General features: G+C 60.6%; 3 protein-coding genes across 3 annotated transcripts in view; 1 reads left to right on the top strand and 2 right to left on the bottom strand.

Moving 5' to 3' along the window:
- The window catches only part of ZBTB46 (zinc finger and BTB domain containing 46), a 48,238-nt gene extending 46,348 nt beyond the window's left edge, over window positions 1–1,890 (top strand). Inside the window, exon 6 of the mRNA XM_084271618.1 lies at window positions 1,113–1,890. Coding sequence (XP_084127744.1) covers window positions 1,113–1,499 — 387 coding nt within the window. The 3' untranslated portion in view covers window positions 1,500–1,890. The remainder of the gene's footprint in view (window positions 1–1,112) is intronic.
- A 6,136-nt stretch (window positions 1,891–8,026) lies between these two features.
- SLC2A4RG (SLC2A4 regulator) lies at window positions 8,027–13,341 on the bottom strand (the record flags this gene model as incomplete). The annotated part of the gene is made up of 8 exons (XM_084271703.1): window positions 8,027–8,847; window positions 8,973–9,052; window positions 9,191–9,455; window positions 9,569–9,669; window positions 9,960–10,204; window positions 10,311–10,420; window positions 11,308–11,489; window positions 13,219–13,341. The coding sequence occupies 8 exons, from the start codon at window positions 13,339–13,341 to the stop codon at window positions 8,736–8,738; spliced, it is 1,218 nt and encodes a 405-aa protein (XP_084127829.1). The 3' UTR covers window positions 8,027–8,735.
- Window positions 13,342–18,377: 5,036 nt separating this feature from the next.
- LIME1 (Lck interacting transmembrane adaptor 1) lies at window positions 18,378–20,586 on the bottom strand (the record flags this gene model as incomplete). The annotated part of the gene is made up of 5 exons (XM_084271441.1): window positions 18,378–18,779; window positions 19,161–19,591; window positions 19,768–19,855; window positions 19,938–19,989; window positions 20,471–20,586. 5 exons carry the CDS (start codon window positions 20,584–20,586, stop codon window positions 18,378–18,380), a joined length of 1,089 nt encoding a protein of 362 aa, XP_084127567.1.
- Between the last annotated feature and the right edge of the window lie 628 nt (window positions 20,587–21,214).

Raw genomic sequence — 21,214 nt, 5'->3', positions numbered from 1 at the left:
ATATATATATATAAAATAAAGAATATATATATGAAAAGGGGAAAATTAAATGTATAATATATATTGGTCAGCCCTGAAGTAGTCATGTCATTGGACTAGATGATTGCTGTAGGTAACTTCAAACTGATCTATAAATAAAATGAATATATATATAATATATGTATTTTACATATATTATATATATATAAGTACCTCATGAGGTTCTTCTTGGTGGAATTCAGGACTTTGCTGCACCAGTTGGGCATTTCTTTGGGGAGAGGAGCAGGTGAAGGCTTTTAGCCAGCTCCTTCCCTTCCTCATGTGGCAAAAGTCACCAGTGACAGATTCCACCTTTGCCAAGGTGCTTTTGTGCTTCTCTAAGTCCTTGTGCCCGTTGGGTAGCGAGGTCTGAATCTCAAAGTGATTTCTGGTGGCCTGGAGATAAGTGTGACAGCTCTGTGTGCCTGCTTCCTCACATGTAGAACGTAGCATGATCTATAGAACATAATCTGTAGAATGTGGATCTACAGAATCTGATCTACAGAACCTGATCTATAGAACAGACATCAGTGACAAACCATTTCCCAGCCAGCACAGTCAGAAATACATCGAGAAGTGCATTCGCCTGGGGTTTATGTGGAGATACAGGATGGGTGCTCCTGCTCTTTGGTTCTTGGCAGCAGTGGGATCAGGAGAGAAACCACACAATTGGCATGATGCTAACACAGGTTTGGTGCTGGGATGTTCTGCTCTGGCCTGCAGAGAACCAGTGCTTGGGGCTGGAGGGGGTTTTGTGCTTTCCAATAGCTTCCTCATGGTGGTGGTACAGTGCAACTAGCACAGCCCAGCAAAACAAGAAGAAAAGGAGAGAAGAAAATTAAGTGAGAAAAGTTCCCTTCAAAACTGCTAGTTTGATGTGAAGGCAGCTATGATTTTCCATCGTATGGCACCATGACAGGGCTGAATTAATCATGGGGGGTTTGAGGGCACGATGGAAGCCCGTGGCAACCTCTGGTTGCAGTGACGGGCTGCGGTGGCTCTGCCTTTGCAGAGGAGACAGAAGCACATCCTTCCCTCCAGCTCTGGGCCCATCTCTGCTGGCATTAACTTCTCTGATCATTCTCCTTTTCCAGGTCCACAGCAAAGATAAAAAGTACGTCTGCAAAGTGTGCAACCGAGTGTTCATGTCTGCAGCCAGCGTGGGGATTAAGCACGGCTCTCGCCGCCACGGGGTCTGTGCCGACTGCTCCGGCCGAGGCATAGCTGGTCACCTGGACCACAACGGGGGAGAAGGGTCTCCAGATGAGTGCTACCCTGGGGAAGGCCCCTACATGGAAGACCCAGATGACATCAAAGTGGAAGGAGACGAGGAGATGGGAGACGACGACGACATCAAGTGGAAGGATGACGTGGGAATGTCACAAGATGATGTGATTTTAGATGATGACAAAGATGTCGACTCTCCACAGGAGCAGGACAACTCTGGAGAGAACGACAAGGATTTTACCTGGATTTCTTAGGGATATTTTTGTTTGTTTTTTGTTTTGCTCTGTTGTTTGTAGGGGGAGGGAGGGTTGGGGAGGAAGGAGTATGTTGGAAAAACTACGTAGCCTTGTTGTCGTCCACGTGTGCGAAATAACTCTCTGTGTTTTCTAAAGGAGTCCTTCTCTGTTCCACTCAGATCCTGTCTGAGCAACGTCGCTTCCAGCGACGCCACTGACTTCACCTGCCCCCTTCTCCCTTCCTCAGCCGCCCCGACCGCGGCCGCCCCTCCGGCCGAGCCAGCCAGGTTGCATGCGAGTGAGGGAGAGCTGAGTGCTGCACCATGGGGAGGCTGGGTGAAGCATGAGTCCTCCTGCCCTTCCCACCCTCAACCCATCACCGGGGAGATGTACGTGTCCAAAGCAGACTAATACTCATTTTTATGGTCGTTGTTGGTTGGTTTTTTTCCATTTTTAACACTTTGTCTGTGTGCTAAAATCCCAGCAGCAGTGGAATGACAAGCTGACATCACAGCAGATCTGCTGTGTGTGTTGGAGGGCTTCCCTTGATGCTACAGGCCTTTTGTGGAGTTACTTGGAGAGAGTCGTTACTATTTTCTGTGGAGCCGGATAGATCAAAAGGCAAGTCAGATTGCAGCCTTATGAGTTCTTCTCTTAGATTCTTAGCTTCCAAAAGATCACCATCAAAGAAGGAAAGATGATGATGTTTCTTGGACCTACTGGCATCTTCCCCACATCCCGTCTTCCAGCCTTTGGTTAGCTGTGGTGGCTGAAATGCATGCTGGTGCTCCCAGGAGCACCCTTTGCACTGAGGGACACGGGTAATTCTCTAACCTGTCGTTCTTCTCAGCAAATACTTTCACTTTCCTCCCTTTGCTCAGCTGCCTTTTCCATAAATATATGCAAACTGTAGAAAAAAAAGCAAGACAGTCAAGTTGCAGGATGGACTGGGGGAACACAAGGAGCCAAAGCGAGGAGATCCCCGCTGAGAGGACGTCTCGCTGCTCCTGCCCCGTGGGCTGTGGCTGGGCTGGGGTTTCACCCAGGTACATTGTTCTTCCTTGCCAATCCAAACAAGGCCATTCACCACCGGCAGGCATAGTGCTTCATTCCTCACACAACCCTCCAGCTTTAGTTGTGCTGGTTCCCTGTAAATTTTCAGACAAACCTTTTTTTAAGCTTTTATTTTTAAATAAGAAACGAGGTTTCTCTCCCAGGGTCTCCTGACAGACTCTGAGGGGCTGCTCCAGGTAGTTGGATTCTCCTCGTTCCTATCGGCCACTGTTGCCTTCTTCCAGCTACACCTAAACAACAACAGCAACGAAAGTGTGTTGGAAGTGTCTTCTTCCTGAGAAGAACCTTGTTTTACCCTTCACCTCTTTTGCTTCTGGTGCTTTTTTTTAAAATACCTTTAAAACAACAAAAAAAAAGTTAAAAAAAAAAAGAAGCTGAAGACCTCACTCTTTCCTTACCCTGAAGAAACTTTATAGGATGTTTGTGGTGAGGGTGTCTTGATGCCTGCCACAAAAGACAGCCCCTTGCCAGAAAGCCAAATGACTAACGGTGCTACTTACCCCCCTGGTGGGACAGGCAATCCCTGCGAGGCAGAGAGTGTTCTTGCAGGTCTGGTGGTCCTTAATGAGCAGCATGGTTCAAGCCAGCAGAGGAAATAAGTAGTATGTTGTACAGTAAACCCTAGGAAAGCAAATAATCTTTTAGGATTTAAGCCACTTGGTGCCAGGATTTGTTGGAGCCTTCAGCTAAAAGAGGGAAGGTTTAGATCAGATGTTAGGGGGAAGTTCTTTCCGGATAGAGTGGTGAGGGGCTGGAACAGGCTGCCCAGAGAGGGGGTGGGTGCCCCATCCCTGGGGGTGTTCAAGGCCAGGTTGGCTGGAGCCCTGGGCAACCTTGTGTAGCTCCAGGCCTGGAGGTTGGTGTCCCTGCCTGTGGCAGGGGGGTTGGACCCCAAGGGTCCCTTCCAACACAGACCAGTCTGGAATCCTGTGATTCTGTGATCCTGGCACCTGCCATAGCCGGTTCTTCACTCACTCCCTGATTTTAGGGTGGCATCCTGGGTTTATGGTGTTCGACTCCCTTCTCTGCTCCTTGCAGACGTTGGCTGCCTTCTCTCCATGTGCATCATCCCGGTTCACACTGATGATCAGCTTCACTGGGAGCCTCCAGCTGCTCCTGGTCCCTTGATTTGGGTGCACATCAGTGATTGGGAAACATGGGTCTTCTCCTAAAATCCTCAGTGAGGCCCCAGGAGCGCGGGCAGCTGCTGCTCCTTGGGACTGGGGGAGCTCAGTGGGACGTGTGGCTGTTAGCCAGTGCAGATGGACAACCCTCTTCTTCAGGCACTCAAGAACACAGCAGTAGGGTCCTTCATCACACTGTACAAACCTGGTTTTGCATTTTAGCCTCTTCTGAAGCCCTCCTGCCAAAAGGGCGTTTCCAAACCCGGAACGTTACGGTTGGGCCTTTGGGTACCTTCTCTCCAGTGGTGGTAGGGGTGGGGGTCCCAGGGCGAGGTCACTGTTTCCTTCACCCTGAGTTTTGCCTCTTGGAGCGTGGGCTCTGTATTTATTATCCTTGGTTCTGTAAATAGGGAGGGAGGGGGGGGTGGGAGGGGGTGTCTGAGGTCCTGAACTCGCAGCCTCGCCTGTTTCGTGTAGACAAATACATACAGTACCTAAAAGCTATCTGTAGCTTTGCTTTTTATATGTAAAAATCTATTTAAAAGAGAAGTTTTTAACCCCAAACCCTTCAAACCCTCAGTTTCTGTGACATTCCTTCTCCCCCATCGACTCCGATGCTGGTGTGTGTCCACCATCCCACCTTCCCAGGAGGAGCGGGAGGTGCTGATCCAAGTCCTCCTCTTCCTCACTCTTCCCTGCCCTTGGCCCGATCTCTGTGATGGGAGTTATGGGGTGTGTGGCTTCACTTTGCAATTCCTTTGGAAAGATTTTTTTTTTTGTCTGTCTTTTCTTTCTTCCCTTTTTCCTTTCCCAAAGGGTGGGCAGGAAGCCCGGTGGCTTTCAGAGCCTTTCTGGGTAGTGCCACTTCCAAGCTCTTCGAGCTGAGGATGCAAAAAACAAATCCAAACCAGGAAAGGAAAACAGAAAATCCATATAAACTCAAACTCCTACTCTGTAATAACCTAGCACCTGCATCTACATTACTAACATACACAACATACACCAAATAAATCCCTTGTAATGTGTATTTTAAGTGCTTTCTTTCGCTGGAGGTGCAGGTCTGGCATTGGCCTTGGAGCCAACTCGGGAGGCTCAGGCTCAAGAAAGGAATTTGGGCTCTTTATTTTTATTCTAAAATGCTGAAACTTTATAAAACTTCACCAGTTCCTCCACGTGACTGGACCTCTGGGGCTCCTCTGGGATCTACTGCCTATGCAAACTTCTGCTCTTGGAGATTGAAACAGAACCCCGGTAATTCTGCCTGTTCTAGCCAACACTAGCATCTCGTCTTTATATTCCCCTTCAGGGCTTTGTATACTTCACTGAGGTTCCCTTTTTTTTAAGTTTTTCTAAATATCTGTGTGTGTGTGTGTGTGTATATATTATATATACAGATTTAGTTTCCAAAATTAACTCCCTTCTAGGTGCAAAGTCGATACACTCGGTCTCAATAAAAGTCTTGCAACTATTTTTTTTAAGCCTTCATACGTACTTGTAAATGTCCCTCCCTGAATTTCTTTGTTATCCTCAGTTTGGGGTTGGTTTTTTATTTAAAAAAAAAAAGAAAAAATAAGAAAAAAAAAAAAAAGAGTGTGCCAGGAGTACAGAGAGTGTTTCAGCCCCTGTCTTGCGGGTGCGAACAGCATCACCCTGCCCTCGCCCTCCAGAAGAAGGTTCCTGTGGAATACACCTTTGGTCTGGTTTGTGTGGGGGGAGAGTGTCTTAAATAATGAAGTTCTGTCGATTTGTTGTTTCCAAGGATTTACTGAAGCTCCTCAGTCTGCCTGGGTCTGTCTGTTGGAAGCTGCCCCGGACGCCTCGCAGGGGGTTTCAGGAGGTGGGAGGGGATGTGGCTGGTGAAGCTTTGCAAAGGGACTGGCCTTTCCCTTTAGTGTGCATCAAACATCAGTGCTTTGGGCTGGGAAAGGACCCCCTCTCTCATGTGAGGCCCTGGTTTATTTCTCCTCTCCACTCATGCCTTCAAACACTCTGCTTTTCCAAAGCCAAACCCACGTTGCTGTGAGGGGTTGGGGTTGGGGGGTGTCTGTGTGTGTCGGGTTCAACAACCTGGACAGCGACTCAGTTCGTATCTCAGGGTGGGGATTCAGTCCCAATTCTCACTGGGGCTGAGCCCTTCCCTGGGTGTCCCCCCCACCTCAACCCTTCCCATTTTGCACATCACCCTTTCACAAAGAAACTCCCTGAAAAAAAAAAAACCACAAAAACTGGAATTTTTTTTGGCTATTATGAAAAATCTGCATTTTTCTCTCATTGTGTGACACGTGCTCCTCCTGAGAAAGCCATACTTCATGTGGGTCTTTTCATTTGCAAGATTCTCTCTTGTGTTTGGAATTTCTGCCTTTCTTTTTTTCTAGTCCAGCATAGTAAGAGTGCTGTGTGTATGCTCTCATATATATTTATTTTTCAACGTGCTTTAAACCTGTCTACAAAAAAATAAAGCTAAAAAAACAAACAAAAAAAAGGAAAACAAAGGACAGAGTTTGAAGGTTGTTGATCTATATTTTTGTTTTGTTTTTTTTTGCTGGGAATATTCTATATTATACTGACTTTATATTAATTATTATAAACCTGTGTTTGTATTGAAGATGTGTTTAATATTTTGGGGGAGGTTGAGGAGATTTTTAAGTACCCAGGAGTCGGTGGGAGACCATGGCTGTGTTGTACTGATTTGCTGTCAATGTAGTTCAGGTAAATATGACCTTATTTTCTAGTGGATCTCCTGGGTTCTCACCCAGCTGGGCACGCTGGAGGCGTGCCTCTGGATTCTGAGCTCTTCGTGATGGGGTTTAGCTTAGACATACTTGCAAAAAATCAATCAGTTTCAATAAATTGGGAAATTGCTGCTACAGTTCGGTCTGGGGTCGCTGGATTCTTGTTGCTCTGGGGGTCTCTGGATTCTTGTTGCTCTGGGGTTAGGTTCTGGTGTTTGTTTCTCCTGCCCAGGCATGGAGGGATGGGGAAATCTCACGGGGGCCACGGGCACCACCCAGCTGCAGCCCTGTGATGCTGCAAGGGATGTGCAACCCCCCCACACACGCACGGTGCTGGGTGCTGTGGGGGTTCCCCCTACCCAAAATCCCCTCCTTGTGCCTGCAGGCTCCCTTCCCCTTTCCCTTCTTCCCCCTTCTTTTTTCCCTTCCTCTCCCCCTTTCCCTTTCCCTTCCCCTATCCCTTTCCCCTTCCCCTTTCCCTTCCTCTCCCCCTTTCCTTTTCCTCTCCCCCTTTCCCTTCTTCCTCTTCCTGTTTCCCTTTCCCTTCCTCCCCCTTCCCGTCCCCTTTTCCCTTCCTCTCCCCCTTTCTCTTCCTCCTCTTCCCATTTCCCTTTCCCTTCCTCCCCCTTCCCTTTCCCTTTCCCTTTTCCCTTTCCCTTCCCCTTAGGCACCTGTGCTTCACACCCCCACCCCCAGCTGTGCTGCATTGGCAGCACTTTCCTTACTTTCAGGGTTTTCTCTGCAATGCCCCTTCTGCCCAGCACCCAGGGGCTGCTCGGGGCGATACCCTCACCCAGGGATGGGGGGTGAGAGGTGACAGCACCCGGTCGGGGGCTGCCGGGGGGCCCCTGCAGCCCAGAGCCCCCCAAGAACACACAGAATTACCAAAAGAAAAAAGAATCCAAATATTTATTTTGGTTTTTTTCTCTTCTGGACCTGACACGTCGGATCCCAATGGGTCCCAGTGGATCCCAGCAGGTCCCAGTGGATCCCAGTGGCACCGCGGCGGGGACAAGCGGGGCCCAGCCTGGCACAGCCCATGGGGCCAAAGTGGTCTGACCCCCAGGGAGGGGGGGGCACCCTGTAAGGCTGTGGGAGGGGGGGAAAAGGTCCCTGATACGCTGGGAACCCTCCTGCAAGAGGGAGGGACACACCTTGCCCTGGCACAGCCCTTGGGTGCGGGTGCCACACCCCCCTCCCTGGCCCCAGCCCACCCAGCCTTGCATGGGGGGGGGTACTGGGAGCAGGGAGGAGGTGGCATGGCCTGGCCAACCCCAGTCCTGAGCCGCTGCCACTGGGCAGGTGAGTGACAAGTGGGGGGGGGGGAAAAGGATTTGGGGAGGAAAAAAAAGGGGGTTTGGGGGGGTGGGTGGGAAGGGGTTTGAAGGGAATAAAGCCCCTAAAAACCCACCCAGGGGGGCTAGAGGCATCACGCAGCCGCAGCCAGCACGCTCCCGGGCCCTGGGAGGGAGCAGTTAAAAATACCAATGTCTATATATTTTATTTAAAAAATAAAAACACACGAAGAAAAAAAAAACAAAACAAAAAAACCCAAAAAAAAAACCCCCAAAAAATAAACCCAACCCCCCCCACCCCCCCACCCCACCTCCCCCCAAAAAATAAATGAAACCTCTTTGTGCAGTTTGGCTTAGTGCAAATGGGCGCGTTCCTGCAGGCACTTCCCGGAGCATCGCCCCGGCGGGAGCCGCCGCTCCCCAGAGGAAAAAGAGAGAGAAACAAGGATATAAAGAGTAAAAACCCCCCCGAGGGGGAAAAACAGGGGAGGGGGGGGGGGGGCAGGCGCCCACCTCTGCCCTGGGCACTGGGGTTTCCCCCCCCTCCCCAGGGAGCAGGTGGGGGGTAGGAATGGATACGCCCCCTCCCCACACATACACACACCCCCCCCCCCCCCGCTTTTCTGAGTCCCCACCGGCCGCAGGCACAGCTTATGGGCAGCCCCCAGCCCCGGGGTGGGAGGGTCCCCACCTGGCACAGGGAGGGGGCTGGGAGCAGCGGCTGCGCCCCCCCCCCCCACCGCCAGCCCCTGCTGTGGAGAAGTGAGGGGGGGGCAGCAGATTTAGCTTATTATTCCAAGGGGAAAAAAAAGGGGGGGGGGCGAGGAACAGAAGCTCCGTGGCAGGTGGGGTGGGTGGGGTGGGGGGGGCTGTGTGTGCATAAAGCTTTCAGGGGGCCGTTCCCTGAGTCCGGGGGGGCCCCCGGGGTGGTGGTGGGGGGGTGGGGGGGGATGGTGGGGGGGCGCGAAGGCACCTTGAGTGCAAAATGTGCAAGAAGGAGGCAGCGCCGCGCTGGCGGCGGCGCCGGCGTCAGTCGAGGAAGCGCTGGCAGGCCTTCTTCCAGCGGCACGCCGTGCACCACATCTCCCGGTTCTCCATCCCGTACACCTTGCGGCACTTCTTGGCCTCCCCCCGCGGCCTCCTGCGGGCAGAGGGGACGCGTCACCGGGAGGGAAGGGGGGCAGAGGGGTGGGAGGGGAGGGGATGGGGTGAGGGGAGGGGATGGGGTGCGGGGAGGGGATGGGGTGAGGGGAGGGGATGGGTTACCTGGGGACAGCGGGCGGCTTGGGTGGTGGTGGGGTGGGCGCGGTGGGGGGCACCAGTGGCCGTGAAGGGGCCGGGCAGCCCTGTTGAGAGAGGACACAGCCCCCCACCCCCGTCAGACCTTGGCTGTGCCACCGGCACCGAGCGGCTGGTGGGGACGGAGGGTGACGGCGACGCAGCCCCTCCATCCCTCTGTGTGTGTGTGTCCCCCATCCCCTCACCTGGTACGCGTGGTCGGTGTGGACGTGGCAGAGGCCGGGGGGTGCCGGGGGGCTGCAGGGGGAGGCCAGTGCCAGGTCAGGGCTCGGCAGCGCCGGCGGTGCCGGACCCTGCGCCTCGGGGCCGGGGAAGGCAGGTGGCACCGAGGAGGTGGGTGAGACGGGGGTCAGGCTGGAGAGCCCGTCTGTCAGCGAGTCCACGTCCACGTCCAGCTCCGTGTAGTAGAAGTCCTCCTCGCCGTCGCTCTGCTCGAGGTCGGCTTTCCGGCTGCGGGGACAGCAGGTTCCAGATGGGGTGAGTCTCCCCAGTTCCACAGCAGGAACCCACTGGGGGTACTGGGGGGGGTCTGGGAGCAGCCAGAGGGACCCCACCACGCTTACCCAAGGTGCATGGTTCGGATGTGCTTCTGCATCCCTGAGGAGCTGCTGAGGACTTTGCCGCAGCTCTTCCACAAGCACTTGAACATCACCTTGGTGGAGTTCTGCAGGTGAGAGGTGTCAGGCCGGCAGCCCCATCCCCCATGTCCTCACCATCACCACTCCCAGCCAATCTCTGTCATCGTCCCCAACCTCAACCCCAATGCCATGTCATCATCATCCTCAACATCATCTTCCTCTCCATCCCCAAACCCATCCCCATCATCATCCCCAGCCCCACCAGCTCATCATCCCCATCGCCAGCTTCACTCCCACTGTCATCCCCACCGTCATCCCCACCCCACTCCCCATCCTCATCCCCACATCCCACTCCCCATCCTCATCCCCACCCCACCTTCCTCTTCCGCGGGATGGGTTCTCCGAAGACAAAGTGGGTGCCGTCAGGCTCATCGGGGCCCTCATCTGGCAGTGGGGTGGGCAGGAACGTGCTGGGGACATGGCTGGAGAGCGGGGGCGATGGGGTGGAGGGGGTGGAGCGGTCGCTGGGAGGGTCCCAGCTCCAGTCCCCGCTGGTGTTGCTACTGCTGCTGCAGCTGGAGGACATGGCAGGTGCCTCCTTCCAGACCTCGCTGCCAGGTTCTGGGGAGGAGGAGGAGGAGGAGGAGGAGGAAGGTCAGGTCCTGCCATGGGACATGTGTCCAGCAATGGGGATAGGGGCAGGGGAGGCACAGGGACCCATTCTTACCTGAGGCAGGGGTGGCTGGCGGGTGACTGAGCACCAGTGGGCTGGTAGAGAGGCTGGTGAGCACCGTGGCCGCCATCACCTCGTCGATGCCCGCCTTCCCAGAGAGCTTCCTGCCAGCGACAGCAAGGTTGGGGGGCTGCAGTCAGGGTGGACGTGCCCCCCTGGGACCCTTCATCCCCCACCGAAGCGCTGGGACTCCCTACACACGATGCTGCACCCACCCCAGGTGTGGGACATGGGTGGCACAGCGTTATGGCCACCACATCATCCCAGAGGCATCACCTTGTGCAAAGGCATCTGTGGGCACCCTGTCCCCCCCCGCAGCACCCTGGGCTGCCAGGAGCTGGGCTGGAAACCCCGCTGGGCAGCGGCACAGGCAGCAGCACAGGCAGCAGCACAGGCAGCAGCACAGGCAGGCTGCCAAAAGGCTGCTGTTTACTGCTCCGGGGGTGGAGGGGGGGGGGGAAGCCTCCGCGGGCAGCGCCACGCCGGAGGGTACCGGCACCTGCATCCTGCTGCGAGCGCCCAGAAACGTGGGGTTTGCTCAGCTGGGGCCAAACAACTTCCTGAGGTGGAAAAAAAACCCCTCAAACCTATTAAAAAAAAAAAGTTAATTAACAAGAAAAAAGCGTGAGGTCAGGAGCAGCAGGAGCCATTTCACATGGTGCTCGTGCCACCGGGACCGGTAAATACGGCGCTGGGGAGTGGTGATGCTCTAGGAGCCCTCGTGTGCTTGTGGTGAGCGGTGTAACCGCTCGAGGGCTGGGATATGGTGCTGTGATTCCTCACCGGGAGAGGCCAGGGGTGGGCAGAGGCCTCGGTGCTGCCGTGCACGGGGCAGCTGGTCAGAGCCGGAGACCCCGGCGCTGCGGCCGAGCGGCCAAAGTCCTCCTGGGGCAGCCGGCAGAAAACCCTCCCGGCTCCCCGGTGCCAGCAGGAGGTCTCAGCAGGTTGGCCGCCGCCACCCTCACCCATCCCACCAGCGCGGTGGCCCTACCTGTGCCGGGGCACGGGGATGTACGCCGAGTGCAGCGCCAAGCACCGCTCCAGCCCGGCGTCCAGCACCCGCAGCACCGCGTCCCGGCTGGGCGGCTCCCGGCGCGGCAGCGGCTCTCCCAGGCGTGGCAGCCAGCCCTCGGCTCCCGACGGACACCCCCGGCTGCCGCAGGAGAGGGGAACCTGTGGAAGAGATGGTGGTGGTCAGTGGGGGATCCCCTGGGCAGTGGATCCTGTGGGAATCTCCCCGACCTCAATGGGGAGTGGAGGCAGCTCGGAGAACTGGATCAGCGCCTCGGGGCAGGGCTGCTGTGGGACCCTGACAGCGCTCGGTGGGTCCTTCTGGGGCAGATCCGGGGTGGATCCCTCCAGGTGGCAGCTGGGATCCAGCTGGGATTTCCCTGGTGCTCTGCAGAGGCGAGAGCAGCCAGCATCCTCCCAGCAGCACTGTCACCGCCGGCTGAGCGGCCAGCCGATCCCTCCCCAGGCAGAGCGCCAGGATCACAGTAGGGATCCAGTGGGGATCTCCAAGTCCAGAAGACCTGACACCCTCCCCATGGCAGCTCTGAGGTGGCAGCACCCACGTGCCCCATGACAGCACCGAGCAGATCCCGCCGGGAGCGGATCCCCCGGGATCCATGGGGGATCCCTGCAGGGCTCCACGGAGCAGGATCGGCCCTGCCAGGCCAGCCACAGGCAGCAGCACCTGCTGACCGAGCACCAGCACCGAGCAGATCCCGCTCCAGGTGGACCCCAGGTGATCTCCCTGGGGCCGGGCTCGCGGGGATCCCCCAAGAAGCGGGGAGCAGCCCTTCCTGGGGGCTGACCCGGGTCAGCAGCACCCAGATCCCTGGCCAAGCTGTGCCCGGGCAGATCACCCAGGGCTCAGCTCCAGCTGGGATCCCCAGGCCCTGCAAAGGAAAGATCCGACCCGGCACGCTCCTCAGGGCCACCTCAGGACAGCCCTGACCACCGGGCAACCGTCAGCGCCGAGTGGATCCCTCTGGGACAGATCCCTGGGAGATCCCAAAGGGCCCCGGATCCAGCAGGGATCCCCCTGGAGCTCGGTAGGGCAGGGAGCAGACGGGGGCTGCTCCCCGTCCCCTGGCTGGCTGGCAGTGCTGGGTGGATCCCAAGCAGGGATCAGGGATCCCGCAGCAGCAGGGCGGCAGAGCTGCCTGTCCACACACCGGCTCCTGGCAGACCCCGTTCCGGGCGGATCCCGAGCAGATCCTGGGGAGCAGAGCCGGGATCCAGCGGGGATCCCCCCAGCGCTGCCCCGGGACAGCGGAGCCGGCGGGTCAGCCGAGCAGATCCTGCTCCAGGGAGATCCCGCGCTGATCGCGGGGCTGGATCCAGCCGGGATCACCCGGGAGCAGGGCAGCCCCCAGGCCCTCCCCGAGCTGGGAAGGCGGGAGGAGAGCCCGGCCAGCGGATCCCCGCCCCGCGATCCAGCAGGACACCCCCCGGCCCCCTCCCCTGCGCCAAACCCCGCGGCGGGGCTGCCCCGGGGACCCAGCCAGGCCCCCCCCCGCCCGGGCCCCGCCGGGATGGATGAATCCCTCCCTCCCCGGGCAGATCCCGAGCGGGATCCTCCGCGTTCGGGATCCGCCCGCGTTTCCCCCCCTCCCCCCGGGGGCTCAGCCGGGGCGCGGGAGCGGAGCCGCCGGCCGAGGAGCCGCAGCCCCGGCGGGACCCACCGGCGGAGGGGGCGGCGGGGCGGGGGGGGGTGTGTCCGCGTCCCTCCCGCCGCCCGTCCCCCCCCCCCCCCGCCCGCCCCCCCGAAGTTTGTCCCCGAGAGGCGCCATTTTAGCGGTGGGGAAAGTTTCGGGCGGGCCGCTGTCAGCTGTCACCGCCCCCCCCTCCCCTCCCCCGGCTCCCCCCCGGTCGCCGCCGCCGCCGCCCCCGGTACCTTCGGGGCGGTGCCGCCGCCGCCGCCGCCACCGCCGGGCTCCGGAGGAGGAAGCGGCGGAGGGTCGCGGCGCCGGCGGCGGGCGGCGGCCAGCAGCGCCGCGGGCGGGCGCGGGGGCTCCATGCGGGAAGCGGCGGCGGCGGCGGCGGCGGCGGCCGCGGCCGGGCCCGGCGGGGGAGCGCGCTCCGCCGCGCGCGGCCCGGTGTCGGCGCCGGCCAGGCCACGCCCCCCGCGCCTCCCGCCATTGGCCGGCTCGCCCGGGTTGGAACGCGGCCGCCGCGGCCGCCGCTTCCTATTGGCTGCGCCGCGCTGCCACTTCACGCGCCGCGACACGCCCCCGCCGGACACGCCCCCCGCGCGACACGCCCCCGCCGGCAGCGGCCATCTTCGCGCGCCCCGCCCTCCCGCCCCGCGCGCTGCCCGGCGGGGGGGGGGGGCAACCCCCTCGCACCCCCGACCCCCCCCCCATCCATCCATCCACCGCCCCCCAAACCTCCCGGCCGGGTCCCGTCCCGCCCCGCTCCGACAGGGCCGGGCGGCCCCGTACAGCCGCTCCCTCCTCCCCCCCCAGAGCCGGGGGGGCTCCCCGAAAGTTGCGGGGTGTCCCCAAAAGTTCTCGTCTCGTTATTGCAGGGTGTCCCCCCGACCGTGCGGGGCTTCCGCCAGCCTGGAGGGCCCCGCAGAGCTCCTACTGCTCCTCCGAAGCTCCAGGGTTGAAACTGACAGTGGTGGAACCCCTGCGGTGCCCCCCAGAGTTCTCCCCGCACCCCCACACCACACCCACCCCCCAAATGACGGGGCTTTCCATAAGTTATAGGCGCTCTGCAGAAGTTTCACGGTTCCCCACAAAGTTCTACACCCCAAAAGCAACAGGGGTCTCCCCAGAGCTCCCCCTGAAGTTTTAGACTCCCTGGAAGTTGGGGGTCCCCATAAAGCTGTAGGACTCCCCATCTGCTCCAGGGCTCCCCCAGAAGTCACAGTGTCTTCCTGCTGGGGCAGCAGCAGCACCTGGAGTTTTGGGGCGGGAGAGCGGGTCCCAGCAGGAACGGGGGGTCCCCAGCACCGCATGGGTCAGGTCCGTCCTGCCTGTCACAAGGGAACGCTTCTGGAATGGGGGTGCTGGGCGCTGGGTGCTGGGGTACATAGACCACCCACGTTACGTGGGGTGCATGGGGGACCTGGGGTGCTGGGGGTGCCCAGCCACACTCTGCTCCTCGCCTGCCCCGAAACCTGTGGGGTGCTGGGCGCTGGGTGCTGGGGTGGGGCCACCCAGGCTCCTGCTGTTTGATTTACCAACTCTCGGCCCGAAGGCCGGGACAGAGTCCGTGCGGCCGCCCTGGCCGATGGCCCCCCCACCTCCCCGTCCCCACCCCAGCTGTGCCCCCAGCAGCCCCCGGCGGGCTCACACAGGGGTTTCCAGCAGCTCAGAGCCGTGGGGGTGCTGGGGCTGCATCCCAGGGATCCCCTTCCCAGGAGGCGATGTCCTGGGCGGGGATACTGGGGTGCTCGGCCACCCCTTGTCCCGTGGGATGGGTGGTCACAGCCCCCCCGCCCTGCGCCAGGCAGGGGCCGGGTGCTTTTCTCAGCGTTAATAACGCAGCAGGCTGGGAAAGCCCCCGTGTGCCCAGCCAGGAGATGGGTGTCACCCTGGCACAGCCACCCATGGCGACCTGCAGAGGGGGGGGAGAGCAGCTGGGCGAGGGGCAGTGTCCCCTGGGAACAGGGGCACCCACAGGGCCCCACACCAGCAGCATCCCTGGCAGCAGCGGGGAGCACCGGAGGAGGAGCGAGGCTGGAGCAGCTTTCACCCCCGTCCTGGCCCAGCTGAGCTCTGGCCCCGCAGCCCCGGAGGAGTTAATGGCCGAGCCCCTGACTGCAGGCAGACACCTCTCCTCCCCCCGAGCTGTGCCAGCCCGCCGGGCTCCCCGGCAGTGGGACCCGGGCGGTGGCTCCACCGGCCGCCCCCCGCTCTGTTTAATGGTTAACAGCGGCTGGAGCGCTGAGCTGGCGGCTCCAGGGTTGTGCAACTCCCAGGAGCATCGTCGCCCGCCCCGTTGCACAAGGGCTCCGGTGCCGCCGGCCCGACCCCTTCCCAGGCTGGGTGGCTTTGCGGGCTGCGGCCCCGGCGCTGCCATCCCTGCGAGATGCCCCCGTGGTACCCAGGCGGGGCTGGGGGCTGTGATGCCCACCTCCCAGGTGAGATGCAGAGCGAGCAGGGCCTTGCCCGTGCTGCCTCTCCGCAGCTGCCCAGCTGCTTGCTAGCGGGGTACAGAGCTGGGGGGGGTGGGGGGGGGCACCGGCCATAGGGACGGTTTGGGATGCGGAGCCAGGCGGTGTGCGGGGCTGCGCGGGTGCGGAGCCGTGCGGAGCAGCACCGTGCAGCCCGTCGTGCAGCACCGCGCAGCACCCTGCAGAGCGCAGCACCGCGCAGCGTGCCGGGCCCCGCCAGCTCGCTCCCTCTGGTGGGAACGGCGCCGTCAGGCATCGGCCCCTCGCAGCACCGTCCGTCCCCTCCGAGCGTCACCGACGCCTCGGTGGTCTCCAAGCTGGTGGGGAAGGAGCAGGGAGCCTGCGGCCCGCCAGCCCCCCCACACCTGGCTGTCCCCAGGGATGAGGAGGGGGTCCCAGCCCTACCTGCTCCCCTTGCTCTGATGCCAACTCCGACCTTCCCGGCCAGACCACAAGACTCCAAGCGATGTTTTGGGATGAATCCTTCATTGGCCATCCAGTTTTTGAGCCCCCAGCTGGGTTTCCAGGCACATTTTCCATTGCCCCAAGGACTGGGCAGTCACTCTCCTGTTTAAATGCTAGTCTGGCCCTGCCGAGCCCCCAGGCAGGGGGTGGGCATTGCAGGGGAGCAGGCAGCCCGGCACAGGGGGCTTTCCATAGAGTCACAGAGTCCTTAAAGCTGGAAAAGGCCACTGAGCTCATCAAGCCCAACCACCTGTCCAACACCACCGTGTCGACTAAACCATGTCCTGGAGAGCGATGTCAACACGGTTTTTGAACCCCTCCAGGGATGGTGACGCCTCCACCTCTCTGGGCAGCCTGTCCCAGGGCCTGACCACTCTGTCAGTGAGGAAACATTCACCCATATCCAACCTAAACCTCCCCTGACACACCTTGAGACCATTTCCTCTCATTTTCCAGCAGGTATGGGAGACTCTGGCTCAGCAACAGCAGCAGCATCTCCCAGCCCCAGGGCAGCCCCATGGGGTACCCAGCCTGCTTGCTCCTGGGGGAGCAGCACAGCGGTACCCAGGTCCTGACCCCACAGGCACCATCCCAACCCTGTGCCCCTCCTCAGGAGCAAAACAGCTCCCATCACACAAGGACGTGATGCTCCCACACAGGGGCTGGTGCAGCCCAAACACAGCGCCCAGGCATTTGGGTGGTGCAGGAGGGAGCCAGCCCTTGAGAGCTGCTGGATGGGATGATGGAGAAGAGGGAGCAAGGGAAGGATGTGGCCGGAGGCAGCACAAGGGGACCCTGTGCACCGGTGCAGCAGGGCTGGCAGCAGGAAGAGCGTGGCAGCATCAGCACCAGCCACCCCACACCGTTTTCTATCGGGGGCCCTTATCTGGCAGGGGGATGGGAGCAGCTGCTGGGGCCGGCTCCTCTATCTCGAGCGGCTGTGGTTTGGCATCGAGCGTGGGGCTGACGAAGCGGCACGAGTGCCTGAGCTGTCTCCCAGCTCTAACGTCTTCAGGCTGCAGTGGGTTTTGCTGAGCGCCTTGTTTTCGTTTTTAATCTCCTCGCCTGCTTCGATGTAGGGGCAAAGCTGCTGGAGGAAGGCGCGTGGCTTCCTGCCTGCCTGCCTGCTGCATGGCCCCTTGCCTGCTGCACGGCCCAGCCAGCGCCAACCAGCACCAGGCCACCGTGCCACCAGCTCAGGCAGCCTCTGGCCAGACCCACACGAAGCCGCTGGGCTACATCCAGCTGCCCTGCAGCCAAACTGGGGCCGCCATCCGCGTGGCACCCACCCCAGGCACGTTCCCCGGGGCACAGCGGGAGTCCCTTGGGACAGGGATGCCCAACGCCCTGTGGGGAGGCGAGGAGGAAGGTTTGAGCCCCGGGGTCTGAGGGCTCTGAGCACACACCCAGCTCTCCTGAGCGTTTTTGACACCCGTTGGGGCCACAGCACCCATGGGAGCGGCGCGGAGGCAAGCAGGCAGCCAGCACCGTGCAAACGCTCCCCAGCGCCGAGCCCGACCCCATGCAGAGCTGCTGGGCTGCGGTTTTTTTTAGGCACAGCCACCACCAGTCCCTGCTCTGGGATGGGCCACCCCATTTTGGCAGCTCCTGCTCGCTGCACATCCCTATCTCAGAGGTGCAAAACCAGCCGTGGGGGTGGTTACACCTGCGTGCAGCTACGCAGGGCCCAAAGATGCTCTCCCAGCAGCAGCTGCCAGAACCAGGGCTTTAGATCCAGTTAAAAGTGTTTCTCCTGACGAGGATAAACCCCTCTCAGCCTTTTAATGGTGTCTGGGAGATGGGGGCTCACAGAGGCTCCCTTGCATGGGCCTGAAAGTTGGGAGTGGTTGTTGGGGGGGGGGGGGCAGGTGGCCATCCTGGAGCAGGGCTTGCAGCCTGTGCTGCCGTGCACTGAGGCACAGGGCTGGCTCCTGGTCCCCAAAAACAGGGACATTCAGTGATGGGAATGAAGCTGCTCAGGGCTTCCTAGGTGCTGGACAGGGCCCTGCTCCCCCTGGCCCCAGCATAGGGAGGAGGAAGGAGACCCTCGCTTGCAGCGATGAGGGGCCAGATCCTGCAGCCCCACCCCAAAACACAACCAGTCCCAACCTTGTCCCCATCGCAGTGGCAGCACCAGCCCCGTCCCACTGGGCTCCCCTGTGGCACCCAGGACCCAGCTTGTCCTTCCTCCTGATGGCAGGATGATGCCCCAGGGTATGCTGGTGCCAACCCGCCCACGGAGGCTGGGCTGGGACAAGGCTGCTTAAAGAAAAGTTACATGAAGTATATACAGAAAGCACTTGTGGGGACACAGCCACCCTGGTGGGCACCACACGGGTGCGTGCCCATCCCTGGGGAGGGGGTGGATCAATCCCCAGAAGGTCAGTCCTGGGGAAACCCCTGCCCTGACAGCACCCGTCCCGGGTGTGACCGCCCCACGGCAGGACCCCTCTCCGGTCGGGATGCTATAGGTTGGTGATGTACACCTCCAGCCCGTTGGCCGCTGTCCTGGCAGAGGCTCGCCGGGACTCCCCTGCCCAGATGTCACTGACGCTTTCGTACAGGTTCTCAGGGCCACAGGGCTTCCCCAGCTTGTCCCGTTTGGCCCCCTTCTTCCAGTGAGTGTCCACAGCCTCGTAGTCCGGGTCGGGACCGCGGCCCTGAGCAGTCCAGGCTCTGTCATTGATGGACTCGTAGCAGGGGTCGGGGGCACCTTGGGCTGCTGCAGCCCAGCCCCCAGCCGGGGCACTCTCCTCGTGGCGGGGGGGCGGCCTCCCAGCACCTGCCTCCCTTGTGGCCCTGGGGGACGACGTGGGGACCTGGGTTTTCTTCTTGGCTTTGCACACCGTGGAGTACATCTCTTCCAGCTGCAGGAGGGAGGGGGGGGGTTGGGGGCAATCTCTGCTCATGGCAGGGTAGCCCCACACCTGTGCCCCCTCCCCAACCTCCCCATCCCAGCTTCCCACAGCCCTCCCCCCCAGGAGGATCCCGGCAGCGGATTAACCACTGAGGATCCCTGTGAGGACACAGAGAGAACTGGGGGCATCACCCACCCTCAGGGGCTGGGCTCCATACTATGCCCCCCAAAAGCTCCACTAGAAAATAGGCAGCAGCCTGTTTTACAGCCTGTTTTACAGCCTGCTCCACCACGGCTGTTATGGGGAGGCAGGGTGGCACACAGCCCTCCCTGTGCCACATCCACTGAGTGCAGCACTGGGCCCCCTCCCCACCACCCCCCAAAGCCGTACCTTCACCTGAGGGGGGGCATCACCAGCACCGTCCCAGCACTGTGGGGCTGCGGGAGGCCCCGCCACAGCCCCATCCTGCACCTCCACAGGCACCATCTTCTTCACCTTGCGCACACAGGCGTAATCAGCCGCCCTGTGCCCGGCACACGGGGGACACACCTGGGTGACGGTGGGTTCAGGGGGCACTGGGGCATCATCCCCTCCCACTGCCAGGCTCTCGTAGACAGTGTCCTGTGCTGGTTTCCGCAGCGGGGTGAAGAGCAGGTTGGAGTAGGTCTGGTCAGGACCCGGGGAGGCAGCTGGGAGCTCAGGGATGGGGATCTGGGGCAGCTCGCGGTGCAGGAGGATGCTGATTCCAGAGCTGTGCAGGGAGTCGGCACCGGAGGGGTTGGCCATGGAGCAGGGGAAATCCAGGCTGGCTGGACGCAGAGCTGTGGGGAGAGGCGGGATGTGGGGATGCTGGGGATGCAGCCAGCACCAACCCTGTGCTGGCACCACAGCACCAACCCTGTGCTGGCACCACAGCACGTGCCAGCTGCAATGTGCTGGCCAGGCAGTGTGGGGACTGGGAGCCCCCAGCAGCTCCCCCAGCTCGACTGCCACTCACTGTCTCTCCTGGTCTTCACCCGGTACAGCTCGTGCAGCTTCGTGTCAGACTTGCTGAACGACCGCAGCTGCGTCTGTCTGAGCAGGGACTGCAGCGGGGAACACACGTCAGGCTCACGGCTGGGAGCTGGGGTGCCCACAGCTGATCCAGTCCCCCCAGTATGCGCTTACCTCGTCCACCAGCTTCACCCCATCTGGAGGGACCTTCTTCTTCCTGCCCTTGCTGAGTGGAGAAGTGGGATGAGCCTGAGGCAGGTGGCCAAGCCGAGGGCAAAGAGAGGATGTCCCAAGCCCCCAACCTGGCCACAATAGGAATCACCCTCGCTGGAGCAGCAGCACCCCCAAACCCACAACCCTGCTCCTTTGCCAGCCCTGCAGCAGGGTCCGTGCTGGCTGGGGGCCCAAGTGCATCCTGCGCCCTGCTGAGCCACGCCAGGCATCCCCAGCATCACCCACCCTGCCCATCCCATGGGGCACCAGCTCTTTTGGGCACAGAGGGGTGCATCGGGTGCAGCGAGGCACCGAGGTGCAGGATCAGGCCAGAGGTGGGGCTGTGGGTGGGGGTTCAAGGTGGGCAGAGCCGCAGACCCCAGCGGTCCCGGCTCAGGATGGGAACACACAGGGGGGTCTCCACACGCAGCCACCGCAGGGCCCCCACCCCCATCCCCACGGGGGAGAGCAGAGGGGCCGCTGGCAGTGCCTACCGTCTGCAGGCAGCACACAGGGTGCCCAGGTAGACCAGGACGCCGAGCAGGGCCAGGGCAGTGCCGGCCAGCAGCAGCGGGGTGTGTGCCAGCCCCTCACTGCCGGCTGCAGCCATGGGGGAGCCGCCTCCAACACCCCTGCGGGGTTGAGCTCTGGGGAGAGAAAACAGGAGTCGAGGTGGAGTCGGGTGCTGCTGGGCTCAGCGTGACAAGCAATGGGCTCTGCAGCCCCCAGGGCTTGTTGGGGGTCCCTCAATGCAGCCCCCCCTCCCCGGGCAGGGGGTCTGGAAGTGGATGTGCACCCAGGGTCCCATTTTCTGGCCTTACGCTGCCCTCCCTGGGGTCATCGAGATGCCTCCCCTGCCCTGCCCAGCCCGGTGCAGACACCCCAAGGCTGGTGCTCTGCCATGTCCTGGAAAAACTCCAGATTTTGGTTCCTTCTGGAAAAAAAAAAGCAACCAACAAACCCACCAGCATTCAGGTTCCCAAGCTGCCACGAAGATGCTGAAGAGGAGATGCCCAGGGGTGCTGAAAACCCTCTGGAGGCATCCTGGAAGTGCCAGTGTGGCACTTTCTGGGGACAACGGGACACTGCTGCAGGACAAGGATGGCACCGCTCCCCAGTGTAGGTCATGGGCTGACCCAGATGGGACACGACAAACACATGACTCAGCTTCCGGGAAATGGGGCGAGCTTCAGCCGCTTCTCCCTCCTCTCCCTCCTCGCACCCCAGGCTCACACACC

The sequence above is a fragment of the Gallinula chloropus genome (genome assembly GCF_964237585.1).
Source record: "Gallinula chloropus genome assembly, chromosome: 16".
Taxonomy (NCBI): domain Eukaryota; kingdom Metazoa; phylum Chordata; class Aves; order Gruiformes; family Rallidae; genus Gallinula; species Gallinula chloropus.
Note: the sequence above shows the minus strand (reverse complement) of the source record. Positions and strands in the feature narration are given on the sequence as shown.